The sequence below is a fragment of the Saccopteryx leptura genome, chromosome 6 (assembly GCF_036850995.1).
Source record: "Saccopteryx leptura isolate mSacLep1 chromosome 6, mSacLep1_pri_phased_curated, whole genome shotgun sequence".
Classification (NCBI taxonomy): Eukaryota; Metazoa; Chordata; class Mammalia; order Chiroptera; family Emballonuridae; genus Saccopteryx; species Saccopteryx leptura.
The window spans coordinates 109,068,461-109,095,939 of NC_089508.1; the positions used below are offsets into that span (position 1 = coordinate 109,068,461).

The following is a 27,479-nucleotide window of genomic DNA, read 5'->3' on the forward strand; positions in this document are numbered from 1 at the left end:
AAAATAAGGTACGTAGGAGTAAATTTAACCAAGGAGGTAAAAACCTGTACTCAGAAATAGTCAAGTGCTGAAGAAAGATATGGAGGAGGATACAAATAAGTGCAAGCGTACACCGTGTTCATGGATAGGAAGAATTAACATCATTAAAGTGTCCATACTACCCAAAGCAAATCATAGATTCAAGGCAATTCCTGTCATGATACCAATGGTGTATTTCATAGAACTAGAACATATAGTTCAATAAATTAATATAGAACCACAAAAGACCCTGAATAGCCTCAGCAGTCTTGAGAAAGAAGAACAAAGCTGGAGGCATCACTCTACCTGATATCAAACTATACTACAAGGTTATTGTAATCAAAACATCATGGTACTAGCATGAAACAGACTTATAGATCAATGGAACAAAATGGAAAGCCCAGAAATAAACTCATACCTTTTTGTTCAATTTATAAATGACAAATGAGGCAAAGCATGCAATGGAGCAAAGATAGTCTAATCAGTAAATAGTGTTGGGCAGATCAGACAAATGTATGCAAAAAAAAAGAAAGAAAGAAAGAAGGAAGGAAGGAAGGAAGGAAGGAGGGAGGGAGGGAGGGAGGGAGGGAGGGAGGGAGGGAGGGAGGGAGGGAGGGAGGAAGGAAGGAAGGAAGGAAGGAAGGAAGGAAGAAAGAAAGAAAGAAAGAAAGAAAGAAAGAAACTGGGCCATAAACAAAGGTAAACTCAAGCCTGACCAGGTGGTGGCACAGTGGGTAGAGCATCAGACTGGGATACAGAGGACCCAGGTTTGAAACCCTGAAGTCGCTCGCTTGAGCGCAGGCTCATCGGCTTGATTGCAGGGTTGCTGGCTTGAGCGTGGGATGATAGACATGACCTCATGGTCGCTGGCTTAAGCCCAAAGTCGCTGGCTTGAAGCCCACCCAGGGTTGCTGGTTTAAGCAAGGGGTCTCTAGCTCTTCTGGAGCCCCCCCTCCCATCAAAGCACATATGAGAAAGCAATCAATGAACAACTAAGGTGCCACACAAAGAATTCATGCTTCTCATCTCTCTCCCTTCCTGTCCCTCTGTTCGTATCTGTATCTCTCTCTGACTCTCTGTCTCTGTCACAAAAAAAAAAGACAAACTCAAAATGGATTAAAAATAAATGTAAAACTCAAAACCATAAAAATTCTGAAAGAAAACATAAGCAGCAATTAAACCAGACATTTCTCGTAGCAATATTTTTTTTCTCAGTTATCTCCTTGGGCGAAGGAGACCAAAGAAAAAATAACAAACAAGGCAACAAAAAGTGTATTTTAAAAATATTCTCCAAAGATGTAACAGAATGAAATGTGGGTGAGGGAAAGCAGTGGAGCCTGGACCAGGCTGCATGAGGCTGCACGTGAAGATAAGAAGAAAAGGAAGAAAATTCAGATTCACGTGATTCTTTTACAATACCAGAGCCCACTTGTTCAAATGGAGCATTTAAGCAGCAATATTCAATAAAAACTTCTTTTATGCCTCCCACAGAGAAGCCACTGTGTTAGACCCTAGAAGGAAGCAGAGAAGAGTCAATACTAGTCCCTTCCTTTGACAGGATTAAATTCTAGTAGGGAAGATAAAACAGGGACATGGTAGTGATAAAGGATAGTATCAAGTGATGAGTCTATTTTAAGGGATATGGAAAGGGTGAGGGAGCTGAGAGAAAGGTGTGTATCTCTTTGGCCGGGTATGGAATGTGACTTCGTAATGCTTGTCGCAGTTCACCTGGATCTAGTACAGGAATCCACGAGGGAGAGGAAAAGAGCGTTCGTCTGAAGGCATCAGTGTGAGCAGTAACCCAAACTGAAAATTATGAGGACATCTAAAAAAGCAGTTTATATTTCCAGTCAGCTAGAATAAAATTTTTTCATAGGGTAGATGAGAAGAAGTCTGAAAAGAAAAAGAGAACAGCATTTTGAAGCACCTGGAATGTCACGCTAACCTTGGGACATCAAACTAGAGTTCCATATCCAGTGAACTGATCTTTTAAAAGTGTAGGAGAAATACTGTCTCTAACAAAAAAAAAACTGAGGGAATTTGGCATCAGTACATCTGCCTTGCAAGAAATGTTAAAAGAAGTTCTTCAGAGAGAAGGCAAATCTCATAGGTCAGAAAGCGAGATCAAATTAATTGATACGGTAAACCAGGAAATGAAAACAGAGACTGTCGTCTCAGAAAATGTATACCTAGGACAAGGTCGCGCATACTTCTGCCTTTCATACTTACTTTGTCTTTATTTATTTTAATTCAGTAAAAACAAGCCAAACCTGCCTATTAATTTTTTCAGAATGATTTAAGAATTTTATCAGTTGAGTGATAAAGGTTAGGAAAACTAGTTTACCTTTCCCAATTCATAAAAAACCTGTAGAAACAGGCAACTATTTTTCATCAAAGTACATATAAAATGCCTGAGTATTGTATAAGATTTTATACAAAGGTAATTATTTCCTTTAAAAAGTATGCAGGTATGAATGGCTGTTCTTTATCAGGTATTATGCTAGCCTAGATATTTTCACATAGAAATATTATCTCATTTTGTTCTCATATTAACTCCATGGGATTTTTCTCATTATGTTAGAGTTGAGGAAATTAAAACTCAGATGGGTATTTTTTTCAAAGCTATACAAAGTGAATGACAAAACTGAAATTTGAATCTATTAATACTTCTTCAAAGTCCAAATCCAGCATCTTTTCATTTACATCAGATTTGGACTTTTTGACATAGATAGGATAAGTCTTTGTCGTAAGGGTCTATTCTCTGCATTGCAGGATGTTTAACAGCCCCTACCCCCTAAATGCCAGAGGGTGGGATGTGGCAACCAAGAATGTCTCCAGATATTGCAAAATGCCCCTGAGGGACAAAATTACTCCTAGGTAAAAACTATTGGTCTATACCAGCAGTTTTCAACTGGTATGCCATGGCACAGAGTTTTAAAACATTCAATACCTGACTATTAAGTCAGGGGCACTGACCTCTTTCTTTTAGATTGTCAAATAAAAAAATGACAACAACCAACACAGTAGCCATTCGATGTAAATGAATCAAAATTATACCCGTTTTTCTGTCAGATTGGAAAAAAATATATATTTTTGGTATGCCACTGAATTTTAGTAATTAGTTTATGTGTGCCATGAGATGAAAAAGGTTGAAAATCGCTGGTCTATGTTATAGTACCTTACCTCTAAATTTTTAATCTAAAACATTTATTCAATTTTTAAAAAACAGCCCTGGCCAGTTAGATCGGTAGAGCATCGGTAAGGTGTATGGAAGTCCCAGGTTCAATTCCTGGTCAGAACACACAGGAGAAGTGACATCTGCTTCTGCACTGCCTCCCCCTCTCTATCTGTCTCTCTCTCTTCCCCTCCTGCAGCCATGGCTTGAATGGTTCCAGCAAAGTTGGCCCTGGGCACTGAGGATGGCTCCATAGCCTCAGCCTCAGGCACTAAAACTGTTTGCTGAGCAGCAGAGCTGCTGCCTAGCTGGGCAGAGCATCACCTAATAGGGGCTTGCTGGGTGTCCCAGTCAGGGCTCATGTAAGAGTCTGTCTCTGCCTCTCCACCTCTCACTTACTAAAAGGAAAAAAAACAATCTATATAGACTCAGTATTGATTTAGCTATTGCTGTAAATAAATGAAGCAGAAGAGTCATTGCGTATTGTGGGATGGTGAGTAAAGTGATTTCATACAAGGACTTAAGTGATACTTTGTCGTGGAGGCAAGAAAGGGAGCCAGGAAAAGTAACATCAAGACAGTATACATGGAAAAGTACTAATTGCAGGAATAAGCTGAATTCATGTGTGACGTTACAATTGTGAGAGAGTTCCACAAGCCAGTTAGCAGACAAGTGGAGAAGAACATAAGTATCTTGAAGCAGAACAGGAAAGTGGGTCATATACCTGAAAAGTCCAAGATATTTTAAGCTAAAACAGGGTAGAGTCAGGGACCAGGGAGATAGTCAGAGCCACAGACATGAGGGCACAGACCGGGAGACACTGACACACTTCAGAAGGTAAACCTATCCCAGTCCACTCACCTGATAATGCCCATGGAAGAGCATTTCCTGCGTGGCCTGCTGTGGTTCCTGTGGTGAGCAGCCCAGGACGTGCTGTGCAGTCTTCCTGGTATGGGTGGTATGGGTTAGAACCAACAAGTTGTTGGTATGGTATGATGTGTAAGTACCAAGTAAGAATAGTTTTAAATCTTATTTTCTATACTAAAGTAGAAAAAAATTAAGATTATTAAGAATTACATAATTTAAAAACTAAAAGAGTGAATTGAAACTTTATGCCATGACCTCATTTCCTTCATGATAATCAAAGTTACCATCCTTTGTCAATATTTGTGAGCCACACAGGGTTACATGCTTTGGAAATTCTTGAAAGTGATTTAATGGCTCTCCTGATGTTGTTTTATCATGATATCTCACTATCACTGAAAAGATTTCCCTAGTCAACATCACATAAGCACCAGTAAATTGAATGTTGCTGTCATCACACTGAAAATACATCTGAAGAGCAACATCTTTGAAAAGAAGTTAAATAGGATATGACTGAAAAAATTCAACAATGCAGCCCTGTTGTTAATTTAGGGAAGAGAACTCTGAGGAGAAAAAGCACTAAAACAGAAGCATTCTTCACTGGTTATAGATTTATATCCGCTGTGAATATATCCTGCACTTCACCTTATCCCTGTAAGGAAATATTTTTAAGAAATGTAAACATTTTGATTTATTGAAGTTCTTAAGGAACAAGTTTTTTTATTCCCATACAATAAAATCACCCTGTGTAAATGGAGTATTAATATTGGAATTGGGAAGTAAAGCACAAGTGGAAAGTGAAAAAGAACTGCAAATTATTATAAGTTCTAAGAAAGAAAAGATTGTGGTTAATGAGACAGAATCACAGAGAGGGAATGTCAAGATTTAGATGGAAAGTTTATTTGGGAAAGCAGTATTTGTACTGAGACCTTGTTTGTCAGTTAGAGGAGGGAAAGGCATTCTGAACAGATGCCTCAAGCAGGAGGAGAAAGCTTGATGCATAGGAGAAACTGAAGGTCTGGCTATAAGGTGAGAAGGTCTTGATTATAAGAGCTACACAGGCCCCATAGCTCGTGGCAAGTAGAGAGGAGTGTTCCAGCCCAGGGAGAAGGGCTGTGCGTTCAGATTCTCGCTCTGCCAAGAGTGTGAGGTTGATTCAGTTTCTTACCTCTCCTTGTTTTAATCTCTTCATCAATAAAAAATAACATTGACAGGATTTCTCATAGGCTGTGAGGTTTAGTGAGTGAAAATACATCATTTGTTATCATTTTTAGAAACTTATTCTGAGCGAAATAAAAAGCCATTGCAGAATTTTAAGTGTCATCATCTAATTTCTCTTTTCAACGATTACTCTGGCTACTGCTCCTGTTTGTGAAAGTTCTGATGGGAATTTAAAGATTTCCAAGGCATTTTGAATAATGAGTAACTTGTTGAGCATTCAAGTCACAGGTTCATCTGAGAGAAAAATTAAAATGAGGTATAAATTTTCCCCAAAGATAAGATTAAATGATAGAAGATGGGAGGTGAAGAACAATTAGAGAATTAAGTCGGGGTCCCATGATTGTAATGATGAAATTTTAAAAGCTGAATTATTGATTCTTAATATTTAATTGGTTAGAGTATATCAACTAGTGTTTTAGATATCATAGATAAATGCAGAGGTCCCAAACTAAGATGACCCACAGTGGGTTTTAAGTGAGACCATGTACAGCAGGTTAAAATATAAAGGAATGGGGTAGGCTAAGATTTTCTAGATGGGCCACAAAAAGCACTGCCATTAAGAAACAGTGGTAAGTCGGACTTCATTAAAATACAGAACTTGCATTCATCACAATACAATATTAAGAGAATGAAATGTCACGGCACCCCTACTAGCATAGCTAACGTTAAAAGGACTGGCAGTCCCGCTCTAAGGGAGGCTGTTTGAACAACTAGAACTCCCATATATTGCTGATGGGAATCTTGATTAGTAGGACAACTTTGGAAGACTGTGTGTAGCATCCACGAAGTCTACACACACAGAACCCTATGAGGAAATTCTTTTCCAGAGAGGAGTATTTTTATGAGTTATATCTCAGCCAAAGCAGAGGGAAAATGAGTCCTTAGGTCCATCAAAAGACATGTACAAGAATATTAATAGCAACAATAGTGAAATGATTAAAGAAGTTGTGGGATATTTCTATAACAGAATACTTTGTAGCAATAAAAATTAACAAACTACACGCAAGAGCATGGTGAATCTCATGAACCTTAAATGTGAAGCAAGAAAGCCAGACAAAAAGTTCAGAAACTGGCAATAGGAACCTTTATAGAGGTCGACTGGTGCTTACATTGGGGGAAGGGAATGGACAGGGAGGGAATGCCAGGAGCCTTCGGGTGGGTTTGTTCTGTGCTTTGTTCTTTATACTTTGTCATGCTGAATACTTTAAATTTGTGCTCTTTATATGATTTAAAATATAATTAACACTTAAAATGTAATTAATAATGTTTTAAAGGTAAAAAGCATAAACATACTTGTCTTTTTAAAGGTATTTTTGCTTTGTTTGTTCTTAGTTTCTTTCTTGGATCTTTCAGAGGGAAAGGGTGGGCTGTCAGAAATTGAAGCTGGAAGAGGAAGGATGCAGAAAGTGTGAAGAACAGAGAATATGAAAATGGACAGGAGACAGGTGTCTTTAAACATGTGGGTTAATAGAAAGAACTAGAGGAAATGAAATGAAATAAATACGGTGAAAACTATAGTTTTTTGCACTCTATAAATGAGGCACCATTCTTATTTTATATGTAGTAATCAATTGACCACATTTTAGCAGCAGTATTTCCTCTTAAGAACTAATTTGAATCCTGAAATGATTTTTTTGGGAATGCTAACTGCATTTCAAGTTCCTCTGACTTGTGTGTGACACCTTCTCCAAAAAGAGCACACTATTGAGGCTTATAGGTTATTTAAAGAAGAAGAAGAAATTTATAATTATTTTAGTTTGAACAGTTTTAGATAAAGTATCAGACGAGGTACTACTCGGCTAGTGCTCAAGTTCTCTGACTAGCTTTTTGCAGCTTCAAGAATTTATTACTTCCTTTCACATGATCAATCTGTATTATATAGTTAGGTTGTTTTACTTTAAGCTGCCCATCGGCAGTTTTTTGTATTCATATACTGAAATGATTTTATTTAATAAAAAAAGAACATCTCCTGTGTGGATTTTAAATTTCCCTTATTAAATATTTATATTTTCAAAATGTCTTTATTTAATTGAGTGAGGTGCTTGGTGCCATTTCAAAATAACCTCAGGTGGTGGGTGTAATGACATACCAAAGATTTGACCTTTAGCATTTTAGGATTCTATTTGTCTGCATTTTCTTCTGTATTCATCTGGACTTAATTTATATGCTATTTCTTTGTATAACAATGAATGGATATATTTGTCACAAGATTCACTAACAAAAAGAAAATATATCCGAATATGTATTACTTCTGTACTGTCTGACTAGTGATTTTAACTTCATTTATATCTCAACTATGATGCGCAGAAAATGCTGTTGAAGTGAATTGGTATCTGTACAGAACTCACTCATTCTCATTACGTGCTCAGCCGAATGGACCCTGGATCTGCTCAGCTGTTGATGCCCATTCATTACTACTCACTTCTTTACATTCAGCTTATGATATTCTATTTACCTTAGATATACTTTATTTTTCAATTTTTTGCTATTTCTTTTAAAGAAAATTGAATGTAATATTTACCCAGTGTAATTCCATTGCTATCTTGCAGCATGTTTTGGTATGCTCTGGTAGCATCAATAATCAGTTGTCTGGGTGGCTTTCATTCTAGGAGCACCAAAATGGAATAATTATTGTGTATGCTATTGTGATATAAAAACCATTTTTATTTACTTAACTAAGTATATCTTTATTGATCTTTAGAAATATGTATTTCTTACCGGAGATTTTTTGTTCAACAATTTATTGGTCAGCCAGCCCACATATTGATATCTAAATCATTTACTTTTTTATTTCCCCAGTTTGCACCAGTCTTTATCCCAGGAAGAGCATCTGAAAGATCAGTTTAAGCATACCCTCAGTACCTACGAGGAAGCCTTGAAGAGCAGAGAGAACATAGTTTCCCTCACTCAGCAGCAGAACGAGGAGCTGGCGGCGCAGCTGCAGCAGGCTCTGGCAGACCGAGCGAGCCTGGAGTCCGAGCTCCAGCACGCCACCCAGGCTGCCCGGGCGGCCAGTGACAAAGTTCAGAAGTGAGTGAAATGATCTTGCACTATTTCAAACATATGAAACAAAACAAAAACACTTTCTTTGAGCAACTAAATAGTATATTACTTATTATTCATGCTACTAATAGTTTAAGACAGAAGTTCATTGAGCCAAGTGAACTTTCTTTAGACTGTTTATCATATCCACATTTGGAATCAGAAAACCATTAATTTGGGAATCATGGTTGCTGTTTAGGGCAAACCATTTTTATTTGGTATCTGATCTTCATCAGTTCACAGAAGCCATACTATTAAAATAATTTCATAGGTAACAGATAAAGTTATTAACAAGGGGAAGAGGCAGTCAAGTGACCAATTTGACTCTTTTCGCCTCACAGTAATCCTGCTTGAGTTCAGATCATCTGTGACCTTGTAATCTGAGACCTCTAGGGACATAGTATAAGGTACAGTGTAATTAATTTTCATGTATTATTATTCTGATGTATTCAGTGCAGCTTTTCACAGTGCATAGTTGTATTTGTTTATTTTCAGTGATCTTTGCATTTTTATTAAAATTTAAATGAGGCTGTGTAATAAATCAGTCCTTATGATAGCCAGCAAAATAATTTATCCAACAAAAAAGTCACTTGTTAACCTATAGGACTTGAACATCCTAGCAGAATTTTCTTCCTAAGGCAGCTTTAATGTAATAGAATTTATCATTCTAACTGAGCCTTTCTTTATGTACTGTTAGTAGCGTTACATCATTCACATAACTAATTGCCTTCAATTTCCAGGATATACTTTATATAATATGAAAAAGTAGTGCTAACTTTAAGGTTTCTTATTTCTTACCACTTTTTATTTAAAAATAAGTCCTCTCAACCATTCTCCCAATGTTTCTGAAATTATATTTTGAGTAATTAGCCATAGTCAGGTAAATCTTAAGTCGAGATTCTTTTAAAACAGATTAGAAATTATGCATATTAATCTTTACTATCAGTGTGCCTAGAAACTTGTGATTTATGGTATTATATTTTTCTGTAGATTTAAAGATTAGGTTTATGTTCAGTAAAAAACCATATCAGTTATTCATAATGTACATCAGTAATCTAAGAACACTAACATAGCTAGATTTTATTCCATTGTAAAATGTAGATCAGTAATTTTTGACAGGATCTGATTTAGCTCTGTTTATTTAAAGTCTACAAATAATTACAAATTTCAAGTGCAATTATTTTTACATTTTTAGATAATACTTTATATGGAATCCTTTAATTTCTATAATAGCTAAAATTCCCTACAAGTGTTTCCCAGAGAGCAATTAGATTTTTTTTCTTTTTTAGGTGGGAGGGGGTGAGATAGTGAGGCAGACTCCTGCATGCACCCAACCCTGATCCACCCAGCATCCCTCCCCACCACCACCTCCCCCCTCCCCTCTTGCCTAGGGCTGCAGCTGAGTATTGAGCTTTTTTTTTTTTTTACAGAGACAGAGAGTGAGTCAGAGAGAGGGATAGACAGGGACAGACAGACAGGAACGGAGAGAGATGAGAAGCATCAATCATCAGTTTTTCATTGCATGTTGCAACACCTTAGTTGTTCATTGACTGCTTTCTCATATGTGCCTTGACCGCGGGCCTTCAGCAGACCGAGTAACCCCTTGCTGGAGCCAGCGACCTTGGGTTCAAGCTGGTGACCTCAGGGTCTCGAACCTGGGTCTTCCGCATCCCAGTCCAACGCTCTATCCACTGCGCCACCGCCTGGTCAGGCAGTACTGCACTATTTTTAAGGCCTGAGTCTATCACATTTCAATGGAGCTATCTTCAGTGCCTGGGCCATGTTCAAACTTACGGAGCCACTGGCTATGGGAGGGGAAGAAAGGGAGAAGGGGTGGAGCAGATGGTCACTTCCCCTGTGTGCCCTGACCCAGAATAGAACCTGAACATCCATATGCTATGCCAACACTCTATCCACTGAGCCACCAACCAGGGCTAATTAGATTTCTAAAAAAGTCTTTAGAAATGTGTATCAACCTTTATTTTCTTAGCTATCATCAACTATCATTGTCATTTTGTAAAAAAAATAATAATAACTTCATATACCAAGAAGTAAAAATAACATCATATCAGATAATGGTTTAAATTGAGTAAGTTTAACCTTTAAGATGCATACTATATTGTCCTTATTTTTCACATCTAACCACAACAGATCAAAACTTTTCAATGGAATGGCATCAATTCATGGATAGAGTTGAAGTGCAACAATTATGTCATTTGCATGAGTTAAATGTTAAATTTGAATTTGTGTTTAATCTTTTATTCCAGTTTCTAGCTATCTAACAAAGACCTAGACGGAATATTATTAGGCTTTTTTTTCATATTCAATCCATTATATTTCATTTTTAATTTCCCTCAATTATTTTTGAAGGTCCACAGTGCACTCTCTCCTTTTTCAGAAGCGCACTGTCTTTTCAAGACTGAATGCCTTTATATACATTGGTCCCTCAGCTTTTTTTTTTTTTTTTTTTTTTCATTTTTCTGAAGCTGGAAACAGGGAGAGACAGTCAGACAGACTCCCGCATGCGCCCGACCGGGATCCACCCGGCACGCCCACCAGGGGCGATGCTCTGCCCACCAGGGGGCGATGCTCTGCCCATCCTGGGCGTCGCCATGTTGCGACCAGAGCCACTCTAGCGCCTGAGGCAGAGGCCACAGAGCCATCCCCAGCGCCCGGGCCATCTTTGCTCCAATGGAGCCTTGGCTGCGGGAGGGGAAGAGAGAGACAGAGAGGAAAGCGCGGCGGAGGGGTGGAGAAGTAAATGGGCGCTTCTCCTGTGTGCCCTGGCCGGGAATCGAACCCGGGTCCTCCGCACGCTAGGCCGACGCTCTACCGCTGAGCCAACCGGCCAGGGTGGTCCCTCAGCTTTGAGCCTTTTGCTCTCCCCCCACCCCCACCCCCGTGAGAAACTTACTCCTAAGAGATTCAGTGCAGTATAGGGGATAAAGACAGGCTTTGCCATCCAGTCAGACGGACCTGTGTTTGAATCTCTGCTTTTCTACTTGTTTCCTGTGAGGTTCAGGGCAAATTACTTAATCCCCAGAAGCAAAAGTTGTTGTTGTTTTTTTAATAATTTTATTTTTTTAATGGGGTGACATCAATAAATCAGGATACATATATTCAAAGATAACAAGCCCAGGTTATCTTGTTGTTCAATTATGTTGCATACCCATCACCCAAAGTCAGATTGTCCTCTGTCACCTTCTATCTAGTTTTCTTTGTCCCCTCCACCTCCCCCTTTCCCTCTCCCTCTCCCCCCACCCCCCGTAACCACCACACTCTTATCAATGTCTCTTAGTTTCACTTTTATGTCCCACCTACGTATGGAATAATACAGTTCCTGGTTTTCTCTGATTTACTTATTTCACTTCGTATAATGTTATCAAGATCCCACCATTTTGCTGTAAATGATCCGATGTCATCATTTCTTATGGCTAAGTAGTATTCCATAGTGTATATGTGCCACATCTTCTTTATCCAGTCATCTATTGATGGGCTTTTTGGTTGTTTCCATGTCCTGGCCACTGAGAACAATGCTGCAATGAACATGGGGCTGCATGTGTCTTTACGTATCAATGTTTCTGAGTTTTGGGGGTATATACCCAGTAGAGGGATTGCTGGGTCATAAGGTAGTTCTATTTTCAGCTTTTTTAGGAACCACCATACTTTCTTCCATAATGGTTGTACTACTTTACATTCCCACCAACAGTGTATGAGGGTTCCTTTTTCTCCACAGCCTCTCCAACATTTGCTATTACCTGTCTTCTTAATAATAGCTAATCTAACAGGTGTGAGGTGGTATCTCATTGCAGTTTTGATTTGCATTTCTCTAATAACTAATGAAGATGAGCATCTTTTCATATATCTGTTGGCCATTTGTATTTCTTCCTGGGAGAAGTGTCTGTTCATGTCCTCTTCCCATTTTTTTATTGGATCGTTTGTTTGTTTATTGTTGAGTTTTATGAGTTCTTTGTATATTTTGGATATTAGGCCCATATCTGAGCTGCTGTTTGAAAATATCATTTCCCATTTAGTTGGCTGTCTGTTTATTTTGTTATCAGTTTCTCTTGCTGAGCAAAAACTTCTTAGTCTGATGTAGTCCCATTCATTAATTTTTGCCTTCACTTCTCTTGCCTTTGGAGTCAAATTCATAAAATGCTCTTTAAAACCCAGGTCCATGAGTTTAGTACCTATATCTTCTTCTATGACTTTATTGTTTCAGGTCTTATGTTTAGATCTTTGATCCATTTTGGGTTAATTTTAGTACAGGGGGACAAGCTATAGTCCAGTTTCATTCTTTTGCATGTGGCTTTCCAGTTTTCCCAGCACCATTTATTGAAGAGGCTTTCTTTTCTCCATTGTGTGTTGTTGGCCCCTTTATCAAAAATTATTTGACTATATATATGTGGTTTTATTTCTGGGTTTTCTATTCTGTTCCATTGGTCTGAGTGTCTGTTTTTCTGCCAATACCATGCTGTTTTGATTGTCGTGGCCCTATAATATAGTTTGAAGTCAGGTATTGTAATGCCCCCAGCTTCATTCTTTTTCTTTAGGATTGCTTTGGCTATTCGGAGTTTTTTATATTTCCATATAAATCTGATGATTTTTTGTTCCATTTTTTAAAAAAATGTCATTAGAATTTTGATGGTAATTGCATTAAATTTGTATATTGCTTTGGATAATATGGCCATCTTGATTTTATTTATTTTTCCTAACCAAGAACAAGGAATATTCTTCCATCTCATTATATCTTTTTCGATTTCCCTTAACAATGGTTTATAGTTTTCATTATATAAGTCCTTTACATTCTTTGTTATGTTTATTCCTAAGTATTTTTTTTGTTGTTGTTGCAATCGTGAAGGGGATTATTCTTTTAAGTTCGTTCTCAATTGTTTCATTGTTGGCATATAGAAAGGCTATTGACTTCTGTATGTTAATTTTGTATCCTGAGACCTTACTGTATTGGCTTATTGTTTCTAGTAGTCTTTTTGTGGATTCTTTGGGGTTTTTGATATATAGGATCATATCATCTGCAAAAAGTGATACTTTTACTTTTTATTTTCCGATATGGATGCCGTTTATTTCTTTGTCTTGTCTGATTGCTCTGGCTAGAACCTCTAGTACCACATTAAATAAGAGTGGAGAGAGTGGACAACCCTGTCTTGTTCCTGATTTAAGGGGGAAAGCCTTCAGTTTTGTGCCATTTAATATGATGTTAGCTGATGGTTTATCATATATGGCCTTTATCATATTGAGATATTTTCCTTCTATACCCATTTTGTTGAGAGTCTTTTTTTTTTTTTTTTTTTTTTTTTTTCATTTTTCTGAAGCTGGAAACAGGGAGAGACAGTCAGACAGACTCCCGCATGCGCCCGACCGGGATCCACCCGGCACGCCCACCATGGGGCGGCGCTCTGCCCACCAGGGGGCGATGCTCTGCCCATCCTGGGCGTCGCCATATTGCGACCAGAGCCACTCTAGCGCCTGGGGCAGAGGCCGAGGAGCCATCCCCAGCGCCCGGGCCATCTTTGCTCCAATGGAGCCTTGGCTGCGGGAGGGGAAGAGAGAGACAGAGAGGAAAGCGCGGCGGAGGGGTGGAGAAGCAAATGGGCGCTTCTCCTGTGTGCCCTGGCCGGGAATCGAACCCGGGTCCTCCGCACGCTAGGCCGACGCTCTACCGCTGAGCCAACCGGCCAGGGCCTGTTGAGAGTCTTAAACATAAAATTGTGTTGTATTTTATCAAAAGCCTTTTCTGCATCTATTGATAAGATCATGTGGTTTTTGTTCTTTGTTTTGTTGATCTGGTGTGTTACGTTAACCGTTTTTACGTATGTTGAACCATCCTTGAGATTCTGGGATGAATCCCACTTGATCGTGATGTATTATTTTTTTAATATGTTGTTGTATTTGATTTGCTAGTATGTTGTTTAGTATTTTAGCATCTGTATTCATTAGAGATATTGGTCTGTAGTTTTCTTTTTTTGTGCCATCCTTGACTGGTTTTGGTATGAGGGTTATGTTGGCCTCATAAAATGTGTTTGGAAGTATTGCTTCTTCTTCAATTTTTTGGAAGACTTTCAGTAGAATAGGAATCGAGTCTTCTTTGAATGTTTGATAAAATTCGCAAAGAAGAGGAAAAAAATCCCACAAAATGTGGAAACTAAACAACATACTTTTAAAAAATGAATGAGTCAAAGAAGAAATAAGTGCAGAGATCAAAAGATATATACAGACAAATGAAAATGACAATACAACATATCAGAATCTATGGGATGCAGCAAAAGCAGTGATAAGAGGGAAATTCATATCACTTCAGGCATATATGAACAAACAAGAGTGAGCCCAAGTGAACCATTTAACTTCACACCTTAAGGAACTAGAAAAAGAAGAACAAAGACAACCCAAAACCAGCCGAAGAAAGGAGATAATAAAAATCAGAGCAGAAATAAATGAAATAGAGAACAGAAAAACGATAGAAAAATAATAGAACAAGGAGCTGGTTCTTTGAAAAGATCAACAAAATTGACAAACCCTTGGCAAGACTTACCAAGGAAAAAAGAGAAAGAACTCATATAAACAAAATCCAAAATGAAAGAGGAGAAATCACCACGGACACCGTAGATATACAAAGAATTATTGTAGAATACTATGAAAAACTTTATGCCACTAAATTCAACAACCTAGAAGAAATGGATAAATTCCTAGAACAATACAACCTTCCTAGACTGAGTCAAGAAGATGCAGAAAGCCTAAACAGACCTATTAGTAGAGAAGAAATAGAAAAAACCATTAAAAACCTCCCCAAAAATAAAAGTCCAGGCCCTGACGGCTATACCAGCGAATTTTTAGCAAAAATTTCTTAATTTAATAATTTAGACAGCAGGATCCCGGTTGGGGAACATGCATGATTCTGTCTCTGCATCTCCCCTACTTTCACTTAAAATTAAAAAAAATAATAATAATAACAATAATAATAATAAAAACACTTTCAGGGGCTCTTCCTCCCCTACAAATTAAAGCATGAACATTTTTCTAGTATTTCTTCCCATAACCTTATCACAATATCTCTGCTCAGACTATTTCTCTTTCTGAGAGCATGCGCCTCCCTCTCAGTACATAGCCAAATTTTTGTTACCATTAATGTCCAGCCTAAATGTTCACCTAAAATGTTTCTTTAGTTTTCATTATTTGTTGTGGTGACAGTACTTAGTTCATATATTTATTAGAGGTCTTAATCATCTACATGCAATCATCATTTTTTATATCTATTTCCTATTAACTGTGCTCTGCAAAATTAGTCATCATTGAGCTTTCCCATGGCATGGACACTGCTCCGTTCATCTTTTTATTGCCGTCTCCTCCAAACACTCGCACCAAGGCCTGCTGTAAAGTAAGCACTCATAAATGCTTCTGTACCAGTGAACTAGGACAATTCGATAGGGTGACAGAATGATGGAACAAAGTGAAACCAGGTCGATTCAGGAAATTTTCCGGGGTACTCTCATCTGCTTTAAGCCCTAGATAAAATTTTTTTGTTCCAGCCCCGTATCCAGTGCTGACCAGTTTCATAAGGAACTATGTGCTTGACGCCTCCATCCCCTCACTGGCACCTCCATGCCTCTCTCTCACCTCAGTGAGGGTCTCGTACTTACTAGTGACCAGCTTTGAACTTTTCTTCTAACCACCAACTTCCATCAAGTTTAACGACATTGAAAATACCTGAAATCTTTAGTAATGGTGGAGAGAGACTGTATACTATTTCTAATAATAGTAGAAATTTACATTTATATCTTATTTCCTTTCAGAATCAAAACAAATCTTAAATGTTTTAATTTATAGGAGTCTTACCGGAAAGGAAAGTTGTACACAATTACCATCCATAAGTCAATAGGCAGATAGTCACTTATAGAGTAAAATATAATAAATGCCAGAGCTCATTATCCAAAAATAACTTCTTGGCCCAGGTGTCATAAAGCCTAAAGTTTCACCAGCGACAATCTATTCCATTAGGTTATTCCTCTTATGTATGTCTCTTTAAAGAATGTATATATATGCTTTGCCCTGGCCATCTGGCTCAGCAGTAGAGCTTCGACCCAGCATGTGGAAATCCTAGGTTGGATTCCCAGTCAGGGCACACAGGAGAAGTGCCCATCTGCTTCTCCATCCTTCCCCCTCTCCTTCCTCTCTATCTCTTTCTCCCTCCCGCAGCCAAAGGCTCCATTGGAGCAAAGTTAGCCAGGCACTGAGGATGGCTCCATGGCCTCTGCCTCAGGCACTAGAATGGCTCCGGTTGCAATGGAGCAATGCCCCAGATGGGCAGAGCATCGCCCCCTGGTGGCAAGCCAGGTGGATCCTGGTGGGGCACTTACAGGAGTCTGTTTGCATCCCAGGTTCTAACTTCGGAAAAATATTTAAAAAATGGCCCTGGCTGGTTGGCTCAGTGGTATAGTGTCGGCCTGGCGTGCGGAAGTCCCGGGTTCAATTCCCAGCCAAGGCACACAGGAGAGGCACCCATCTGCTTCTCCACCCCTCCCCCTTTCCTTCCTCTCTGTCTCTCTCTTCATCTCCCGCAGCCGAGGCTCCATTGGAGCAAAAGATGGCCCAGGCGCTGGGGATGGCTCCTTGGCCTCTGCCCCAGGCACTAGAGTGGCTCTGGTCTCGACAGAGCGATGCCCCGGATGGGCAGAGCATCGCCCCCTGGTGGACGTGCCAGGTGGATCCCAGTCGGGTGCATGCAGGAGTCTGTTTGACTGCCTCCCCTTTTCCAGCTTCAGAAAAATACAAAAAAAAAAGAAAAAGAAAAAAAAAAAGAAAGAATATATATGCTATGGAAGAAGAGACCATTGTGATTTAGCTTTTAGATGGTTATTTGCTGATCCTGGGTACACATGGTTAGGGAGAATTACATGGAGATAGAAAGAACTAAAGAGCAGGTTACAAGTACAGGAACTCCTAGTAGTTTTTCCAAAGACCATTCATGAACCTCATTCATTAAAGAGAATACTGACACACCAATTCATTAATTGATGTTCTCATCATCAAAAGAGATTTAAAACTCTATGGTTTTATATACTGTATTATATTTTGTCTGGCCTTCCATCTATAGGTAGGCTTCTTGTGGCCTAGAACAAAAATTTTCTTTTTTTTTTCTTTTTTTTTTAATTTAAATAAATTTTTATTAATGTTAATGGGGTGACATTAATAAATCAGGGTACATATATTCAGAGAAAACATGTCTAGGTTATCTTGTCATTCAATTATGTTGCATACCCATCACCCAAAGTCAGATTGTCCTCCGTCACCTTCTATCTAGATTTTTTTGTGCCCCTCCCCAACCCTTTACCTCCTTCCCTCCCGCGTCCTCCCTCCCCCCCCCCCCCCCCCCGGTAACCACCACACTCTTGTCCTTGTCTCTTAGTCTCATTTTTATGTAGAACAAAAGTTTTCAAAAGGATTTTTAAAATGCATTTTACTATACTTAACGTGTCTGAGCCACACATAGTTACTTAAAATAAAAATATTTGCAGCCAGGCTTATCAGGTCAAACTATCCATCAAAGATCTAGATTTCACAATAAAACATCTCCTATCACATGCCATCTTTACTGTGGGCCAGAGTTACACTAAAATGATTCAAATTCCCTCATAAATTATAACCAGATAATGAATATATAGGAAAAACTATGTAGGAAAAAATAGCAAACTTTTAAAACAAAATTTCAAGAAAAAAACTGTGTCTTTTGAGTGATATTGACAGAAAAAATAAATGAAGAAGGACATATTAAGCTAACAAAAACTCTTTCTTGCCTTTTGGCCAAATGGTGACTTCTATGAAGTGTTTGAGGTTATAGAGATGGTGGGCTCTCAGCCTGGCTTCCTGCTGCTGGGTAAGAGCGGTCTGCAGCTCTCTCGGAGGTGTCAGGGGAACTGCCACAGTGTCACCCAGAGTTCTGAGCGGAGAGCAGACACTTTCCACAAACTCAGCTGCTTAATCTATTTGCAGATTGAATTATAAAGGAGGGTGGATGGCTCTGGGTGAAGGGAAAGGGAACAGAGCATTTCTACAGTTTCTTGATTTAAAAAAGAAAATAAAGCTTGCCAAAAAAAAAATGATTTTCATCAAAAGACTTAGCCATAATTTTTAGTTTTGTTGCTGGTTCCAAACTCTAATTTTAACCATAATGAAAAATAATTGCTGTGCTAAAATATTCTTATATAGTTTAATATGAAAGCCATCAGTGAATTCTTTTTTTGTTTTTTGGTTTTTTGTAACAGAGAGAGACAGAGAGAGGGACAGACAGGGACAGAGAGACAGGAAAAGAGAAATATGAGAAGGAACAATTCTTCATTGTGGCACCTTAGTTGTTCATTGATTGCTTTTTTATATGTGCCTTGACCGTGGGGCTACAGCAGAGCTAGTGACCCCTTGCTCAAGCCAGCAACCTTGGGCTCAAGCTGGTGAGCTTTGCTCAAACTAGATGAGCCCACGCTCAAGCCCGCAACCTCAGGGTTTCGAAGCTGGGTCCTCCCTGTCCCGGTACGAAGCTCTATCCACTGCACCACCGCCTGGTTAGGCCATCAGCGAATTCTTTATACAGTGGTACCTTGAGATACGAGTTTAATTTGTTCTGTGACCCAGCTCGTAAGTCAGTCAACTTGTATATCAAACAAATTTCTCCCATTTAAAATAACTGAAATTGATTTAATCCATTCCAGCCCTGTGAAACATCCCCAAACCATCCTAAATTATGAAACACACATAATTAAGAAATACACATGTATACTTTACCAATGCATAGCAAAATATATAAAATAAAAGAAAAAAGTGTTATTTAGTATTATATTCTTACCTTGGAGACAGATGAATGCGGCTAACAGAGGTGAATGGTGGAGGAGGAGGGAGGGAGGAAGGGATGCAGGCACTGTAGACACGTAAACTGAAACTGCCCTTTCTTAACACTAAATGTAAACTAAAACTGCATTTTCTTTACTTTAAACAAAACTAAAACTGCCCTTTTTTTACTTAAAATGAAACCACAAACACTTAATTGTAAAAAAAATGCACTTTCTTAACTTTAAACTTAACCTAAGCTTAACATTACGTATTTTTCATTTAATCATCACCTGTTTTTGCCTAATTTGGCTGTACTTTCGGCACTTTCACTTGCAGGACTTTTGAATAAAAATCTATCCAAAGAGGTTTGCTTTTGTCTGCCTTTTAAAATGTTACGGAAATATGACAAACAGGTGTCATTAAAAAGTGCTGAAGCACAACCAGTTGAAACTTTTCTGGGTGTTTCTTTCAATGAAACTTGAAAGCTTCTCCCACATTGCCAGCATGTCTTTAATTTCACTTGTAGAAATCACTTCCTCCAACTCTACCTCCTCCTCACTACTAATCTCTTGCAGAAGCTCCGTATGTTGCATCGTCTGTAGCTCCTTCAACTCCTCAGTTGAGAGTTCCTCCTCATGTTCCTTGATGAGCTAATTTACATCACCCTCATCTACCTCCAGACCCATCAACTTTCCCAGGGACACAATCTCCTCCAACACTTCTACCTCGATCTCGGTCTCTGGTTCGAATCCTTCGAAGTCCCTGTCTGCAACATCAGGCCATAACTTTTTCCATGCCGAGTTCAAGGTTCTTCTTGTAACCTCTTGCCATGCCAAGTCAATAATGTGTAAACATATCACGATGTTATAGTGATCTTTCCAAAACTCTCGAAGGGTTAGCAGTGTATTCAGTTACCTCAAAGCAGCGCCGGAACAAGTACTTTGTGTAAAGCTTTTTAAAGTTGGAAATGACCTGCTGATCCATAGGTTGCAAGATTGAAGTCATGTTGGGTGGGAGGTAGAGGACTCTCATGAATTTGAACTTATCAAGAATGTCATTTTCAAGACCAGGTGGGTGGGCTGTGGAGCATTATTAAGGATTAGTAATTCTTTCATCAGGAGTTTATTTTCTCGAAGATATTTCTTCACTGCAGGACCAAAGACGAGATTTACCCATTCAATAAAAAAACTGCCACATAACCCAGGGGTAGTCAACCTTTTTATACCTACCGCCCACTTTTGTATTTCTGTTAGTAGTAAAATTCTCTTAACTGCCCACCGGTTCCACGGTAATGGTGATTTATAAAGTAGGGAAGTAACTTTATAAAATTTATAAAGTTTATAAAGCAGAGTTACAGCAAGTTAAAGCATATAATAATAATTACTTACCAAGTACTTTATGTCGGATTTTCGCTGTTTGGCAGAATAAATCTTTATAAAACAACTTACTATAGTTAAATCTATCTTTTTATTTATACTTTGGTTGCTCTGCTACCGCCCACCATGAAAGCTGGAAGACCCACTAGTGGGTAGTAGGGACCAGTTTGACTACCACTGGCATAACCCATGCCCTAGCATTGGTGCGCCACATAACCTGCAGGTTTTTTTTTAAGAATCTTGTGAGTCTTAAAGGCTTGAGGATTTTCGGAATGATACACTAGCAGTGGCTTTACTTTACAATCACCGCTAGCATTTGCACACAATGTAATGGTCAGACAGGTCCATCATAGGTTTATGGCCTGGCAGCTTCTTTTCCTCTGCAGTGATGAAAGTCCTCTGGGGTATTTTTTTCCAAAACAATCCTGTTTCGTCACAGTTGAACACTTGTTCGGGATATAGCCTTCCTTTGCGATAAGCGCAGAAAAACGTGCAATGTACTCCTCAGTTGCCTTAACGTCAGCACTCGCAGCTTCACCATGCCTCACCACCGAGTGGATGCCAGATCTCTTCTTAAAACTTTCAAACCAGCCGTGACTTACCTTAAATGTATCTTCTGCTGCCTCTTTTGAGGTTGATGGTTCTTCTTCAAGTTGCCGTAAATAATATGTGCCTTTTCACATATTACAGTCTCCGTCACTGTATCTCCTGCCAGCTATTTCTCTTTCACCCACACCAGCAGAAGCTTCTCCATTTCTTCATGGATATTTGTCCTTAATTGGGACAGAATTGTAGTTCCCTTCACTGGATTTGCACTTTTGATGGCATCCTTTTGTTTAAGGATGGTTCAAATTATAGATGTATTGTGGTTCTACAGCCTTGCTAGTTCAATCACTCGTACACCACGCTCATGTTTTTCTATTATTTCTTGCTTTGCTTCTATCGACATCATTCTCTTTTTCTTCTCACCACTGTCCTTTACACTCACTTTCTTTGGCCCCTTGATAGCACACAAAAAAAGTTAGTAAAACATGCAAAAATGATGCAAGAACGAGTACAGCGCACGAGATTCGACTTGATTCTGCGGGTAACATGTGAGAAAGAACGAGATGCTGGTGTTGTGCTGCCAATAGTGGAACCGTGCGCCAATGCGCCAACTAGCAGCAGCTTCCCAAATCATGACTCATATCTCGGAATTTCGCTCAGATCTCGAACAAAAATATGAACCAAGTCATAGCTTGTATCTTAAAAAAAAGTATGTTGGTCTGCTCATATCTCAAGGTACCACTGTAATTGCATTGTCTTTTCATTAAAATTATTCTGCTTCTTGTCAACATTACCTGTGATATTTTTCCTATAAATTATTGGTTGGATTGTAAGTTATTTTAAATGTGTCTGAACATTTTGTAAATACTTGTTGATTGAGTCAAAGAATAAGTTTCATAAATTCTCAACTCAGCATAAAGTTTAAATCAATATTTAATATAATATTGAAAGTTGACTTTGATTTATTAGTGTTACTAATAAATGGAGGATTTAGAACTCTTCTTAAATTGGTCTTCAAAAAATTACTGTGTTTGAGATTTAAAAGTTCTATGAAATATGAAACATACTTCAGCAAATAATTCCTCAAATAGTGCATTTATTTTAATAATTTATATACAAGTGAACATCCCAATCAGCTTTAGAAGATACATTCTAAATCTAGATCTAATTTCAATAGCTTTATTGTCATTTATATATGGAAGATAGATTCCCAAGACTGCTAGGCAATCATTGTAAGATGTACAACATCTAACATGCTTAATTTTTATTCTTGAACAATGATACCCATTTAAGAACATAATATGCTAGATTTGTAAATCATAACACATGTCTTTGGATTATTTATCTTAGAAAATGTCTTGTACTCTCAAATAAGTTTGTATTTTATTACAAATTTAATTCTGTTACATATTTGTATAGTGGATCACCTTTCTCATCCATCGAGTATATAAAGTGAGTCTCTGAAGAGCTACTTTTATTATATAGAAATACCTACCTTGTTTGATCGATATTTAATTATATTCATTTCTTTATAAAAACGAAAGAATTTGGGTTTACACCTTGCTTGAGAAAGCATCTCACTTTGACATGAAAAGAAACAGTTTTAATTGTCTAGCTCATTCCTTTCTACCAAGGAAGGATTAACATAGGATTATGAAAATTGGAGCCTAAACCAGAATTTGAGAAATTCCAACACAGTGGGGAAAGTGAAGGACCCAGGCTAAAGAAGAAAGGGGACCCCAAGCTACCCTTTTTTCATCAGCACCTTTCCTGATAAGTTCCCTTTTGCAGTTAACTTTATGGAATGCCTCACAAAGAGCATGAAAGTGGAGGCGAAACATTAAATTACCACATGGCTTCTCACATTTGATCTGCTTCTTTGTCAGAAACTTTTAGTAGATGACCTAGACTTTGGCTAGTATACCCATCTGCCTGCTAGCATAGCTGAGACATGTTGGAAAGGAATGAGAGAAAAAAACCAAAAGATTAAAACAGGAAAGAGATCCATGACTTTTTAGGTTTAAAACTAAATGAAATGCAGGAAGTTTTGTTGTTTTTCATCAACCTCAGTGGTACAGTAATAAGGATCAGAAATGGAGTTCCTATAATTTTAGGGAAATTATAGGATCTACCTAATGATAATCAGGTACATTTTAACTAGTCAAGGCTAAAAAGATACAACAGGAGTTCTTTCTTATAGTACCTCAGATATGTGCTTTTCACACATATAAATGCAATGCAAGATTCTTAGAGTGGGCCTGTAATTGAACAAGTGTCCTTTCCTTAGTTCTATTCTCAGCTCCAGTTAAAGCCTTCTTACTGTTTAACTGCTGGCAGGCTACATAGCTCCTGGGCACTTCTGTGAATATAGGAGAGATCATCCATTTTACCTGAGAATAGTTTTAAAAGTGATAAAAAAAAAAAAAAAGGAGAGAGAGAGAGAGATAAGTGATTTAAACTTCCCAGGACAGGTAATGATAGCACTAACCATTAGTGTACTTAAGAATACTTTTGACCTCAGCCAGACAGCTCGGTTGGTTAGATCTTCGTCCGGAAGTTCAGAGGTTGCCGGTTTGATCCCTGGTCAGGACACATATAGGAACGGCTTTATGTTCCTGTCTCTCTCTCCCTTCCTCTCTCACTAAAATTAATTTAAAATATTTTTTAAAGGAGTACTTTTGTTGTAGTAAGGAGGAGAAAAAAGCTATTATAGAAATTAGATTTTTAGAAGCTTTCATAAATTCTTGCTTGGATGTTGCTCAACCTCATTATAGTTGAGAAATCACTGAGAACTTCCTCCTTTGCTTTCTCTATTCTTAAACACATAGAAGATCAAATATAATGTAGGTATCTGTTAATGTAGAAAATGTGTACATGTTTATATAAGTCGGGGTCTTTTTACATTTAATAAATTCTTAGTATATTCACCTAAAATCTATGGACACTTCCTTCCATGGTATAGGTTTGTCTTTCAAAATATAATTGGAAAAAAACTAAATTGTACCCCAGAGCAAGTACAAATACAAACTTCACCTGGATTCTAAGACTCCATGTTTACTTCTCCTCAGTTGGGCAGAGATTTGCCCATGTGCACATTTGGCCCTTGATAAATATAGAAGGAAAGAATCATTTGCTTATGACAGTGTAACTTTATCTGATAGTGAAATCATAAACATTGTCCATGCATCAACTTTATTCTTAATCATTTACATTAAGAGAAAAAATTACTCTATGACAATGTAGTATATAATAGCAACTGAAATGCTTTTTCTTTCTTCCTTTATTGTTATGTACAAGAATGGGCAAAAGTAGGTTTACAGTTGTGAGTGCATAAAACGTTTCTTGTATTATTATTAATTATTTCATTATTTCTTTGTATTACAACCATAAACCTACTTTTTTCCCACACCTATATTCTTGAACAACTCAATAGGTATAGTTATTTTTCTTCAGTTCTTAATCTGAGTATAACTTTTTAAATGTTTTGATAGTGTGGCCCTGGCCGGTTGGCTCAGTGGTAGAGCATCAGCCTGGTGTGCGGGAGTCCCAGGTTCGATTTCTAGCCAGGGCACACAGGAGAGGCGCCCATCTGCTTCTCCACCCCTCCCCCTCTCCTTCCTCTCTGTCTCTCTCTTCCCCTCCTGCAGCCAAGGCTCCATTGAAGCAAGGTTGGCCCAGGTGCTGAGGATGGCTCTGTGGCCTCTGCCTCAGGTGCTAGAATGGCTCTGGTTGCAGCAGAGCAACACCCCAGATGGGCAGAGCATCGCCCCCTGGTGGGCATGCTGGTGGATCCCGGTCGGGCGCATGCGGGAGTCTGTCTGACTGCCTCCCTGTTTCCAACTTCAGGGGAAAAAAAAAAAAGTTTTGATAGTGTAAATTACTTTGTCAGGTGTTTTTATAGAAAGACTGAGTAAAAGTGAAAAATAAAACTCCAAATATTACCTAGTTAACAATATTTTCTAAACTTACTAATTTCAATTTTTAATTGCTTTTGCATTTATATCATTCAAACTAATAATTCTAAGACCATAATCATCATTTGACTTTTTCCTTTGCCACATTTAACAGTATTCTCAAAGCATGTGAAAGCATATGTTATCTCTATGTTACCATATGCCATTTGACAAGCTACATAGTGGTAAAAATAATATATAAACATATTTAAAATCCTGAAACATCTTCTTCCTTAAACTAGTCCTTCTGAACTATGTGTATATTTCATTAGTCTTCCAAGAAGTTCTCTGCTGCTGAATGGAGGGCCGAATCTTTCCCAGAATGATGGGAGTAGCACAGTTTAAGAACAAGAATAAATCTCTGTATAATCACACCACAATGTGAGGTGACCCTGAGACAGAGAAGTGACCAGATACACATATGGGTTTTGGGAAGACTTTCTGATGCTCTTTTTTAACACAGCTGTGAGAAGAATGTGGCTAAGACCCACTAGTCATTCTTGAGTAGCTGCTGGCAAAGGAAACTGTGAGGAGAAGAGAATTTAACACATGGGTGTAAGAGCACAGCTTCATTGATGGGGTCTGAGAGGAATGCCTAATGACTGGGAGAATCAAACTTGGCAATGAAAGCACAAAGCTCTTTTCATCAGTTCAAACGGGAACTCTAAAGCTGCAGATGGTCACCTCCAGCCTTGTCTATTCAGTGTGAGGTTTTATAAAATGGCACTTTGGTGAATACTAATAGATCAAAACAAAGATTTAATAACGTAAAGATGTGGTGTTCATTTTTAAATGAGTATACAGGTCAATGTCTCAGAAAGGATAAAAAAAGAATACTTTTTAATGTGGGTCTAAAGTCTTTTTTGTTATTTTTCAACTTGGAAAATAAATGACATTCATCTTCAAAAATAAATGACAAAGGTACAGATTGTGTTTTGTGGAGAACAGTTTACATTGTGAAAAAGGAACGAAAATGAGGGCTTATTAGTTGCTCTCATTGATTTCATTGCTTCTATTTGAGGATTCTCAATTTATGTTTGTTAATGTTCTCCTTTAATATGTTTCTGAAGCTCGTGTGATAGGATAAATATCTCTTGCTATTTTCAAGGATGAATTAATCTAATTAAAAATTTAGGCCAAAGTATTTTATACTTGGCATAGATTTTTTTTTCTTACCCCTCTTGAGAATACAGAGACTTTATTTAGTGCAAAGGTAACCTTTGAACTTTAATGCAGTCTTGAAATTACATTTTTGTTACACAGCATTTGATTTTCTAAGATTTTGAAATTTTATAATTTTTATATATTAAAAGGCATTTTACTGTATTCAACTTGTTACTTATGCTTGCATAACTGAACCTTTAAATTAAACACGTTATATTTTTCCAGAATAAATTTTATTATTAGATTTGGTTAGCACTTTATAGTTTGTATAATTCTTGAGACAAACCCAAACAAATTAAGCTTATCCAAAGTAAGTTTAAAATATGAACTTAAATAACTTAATAGCTTTCGTATTTCTATTATGGGTGAAGCGAAAATGATGAGTAAGTCTGAATTCCAAATACTGTTATCTAGTGACACTAACATATAATAAATTAAAAGGCTAGAATTGAAAGTTAAAAGGGAGGCAACTTAATATCTAGTTGTAATCAGTGAATTAACAAGAACATTGACTGTCATAAAGTGGGTATGTACAAGTCATTAAATTGTGTTTTTCTTTTCAGTTTCCTCATCTGGAAGTTAGAACTGATATTCTTGCCCTATTTACTGCAAATCATGGCTGCAAGGATCAGATAGAATGCATATGCTGAAAAGTACTTTGCAATGTGTAATGTGCTCTACAAATATGTCATTGGCTAAAGAATACCTTCTACTTACACATTTAAATAAAATATATAATCACCTCATTGGAACCAGAAATAGTAAATGAGAAAAATAATATTTTAGCCTCAGAGACATAATGTAAATACCATATAACTTTGGAAAAGTTCACATAGATCTTGGAAACTGGAATTAAAGAGGCTTCTATTTGTTCTTATACATTACTGGTGAGAATGTAAAATGATTCTTCTAAGAGAAGAATTTGATGATATCTAACAAAATTATATATGTATTTACCCTTTGGCTAAGGAAAACACTCCTAGGAATCTATCCTGAATATTAAACAATGTAAGAACTATACTGTTATTTTTAATAGCAAGCAGAAACAACTCAAATAAATAGAGTAGTCGAATAAAGCATGGCACATTCACATAGTGGAATACCATGCAATCATTAAAAAAAAGACTAAAGAAGATGTCTCTACAAAGACAATAGTGTGGTGGTTCCCAGAGGGAAGAAGGGGGGCAATGTAAAGGATAAAGGGGTCAACTATATGGTGATTGATGAAGATCTGACTTTTGGTGGTGGGCATACAATGCAACATACAGATGGTGTATCAGAGAATTG

The 27,479-nt window shown here is 37.8% G+C and overlaps 1 protein-coding gene across 1 annotated transcript in view; it reads left to right on the plus strand.

Moving 5' to 3' along the window:
* The window catches only part of MIPOL1 (mirror-image polydactyly 1), a 347,233-nt gene that overhangs the window by 269,978 nt on the left and 49,776 nt on the right, over window positions 1-27,479 (plus strand). The window contains exon 13 of the mRNA XM_066344523.1: window positions 8,078-8,308. Coding sequence (XP_066200620.1) covers window positions 8,078-8,308 — 231 coding nt within the window. The remainder of the gene's footprint in view (window positions 1-8,077; window positions 8,309-27,479) is intronic.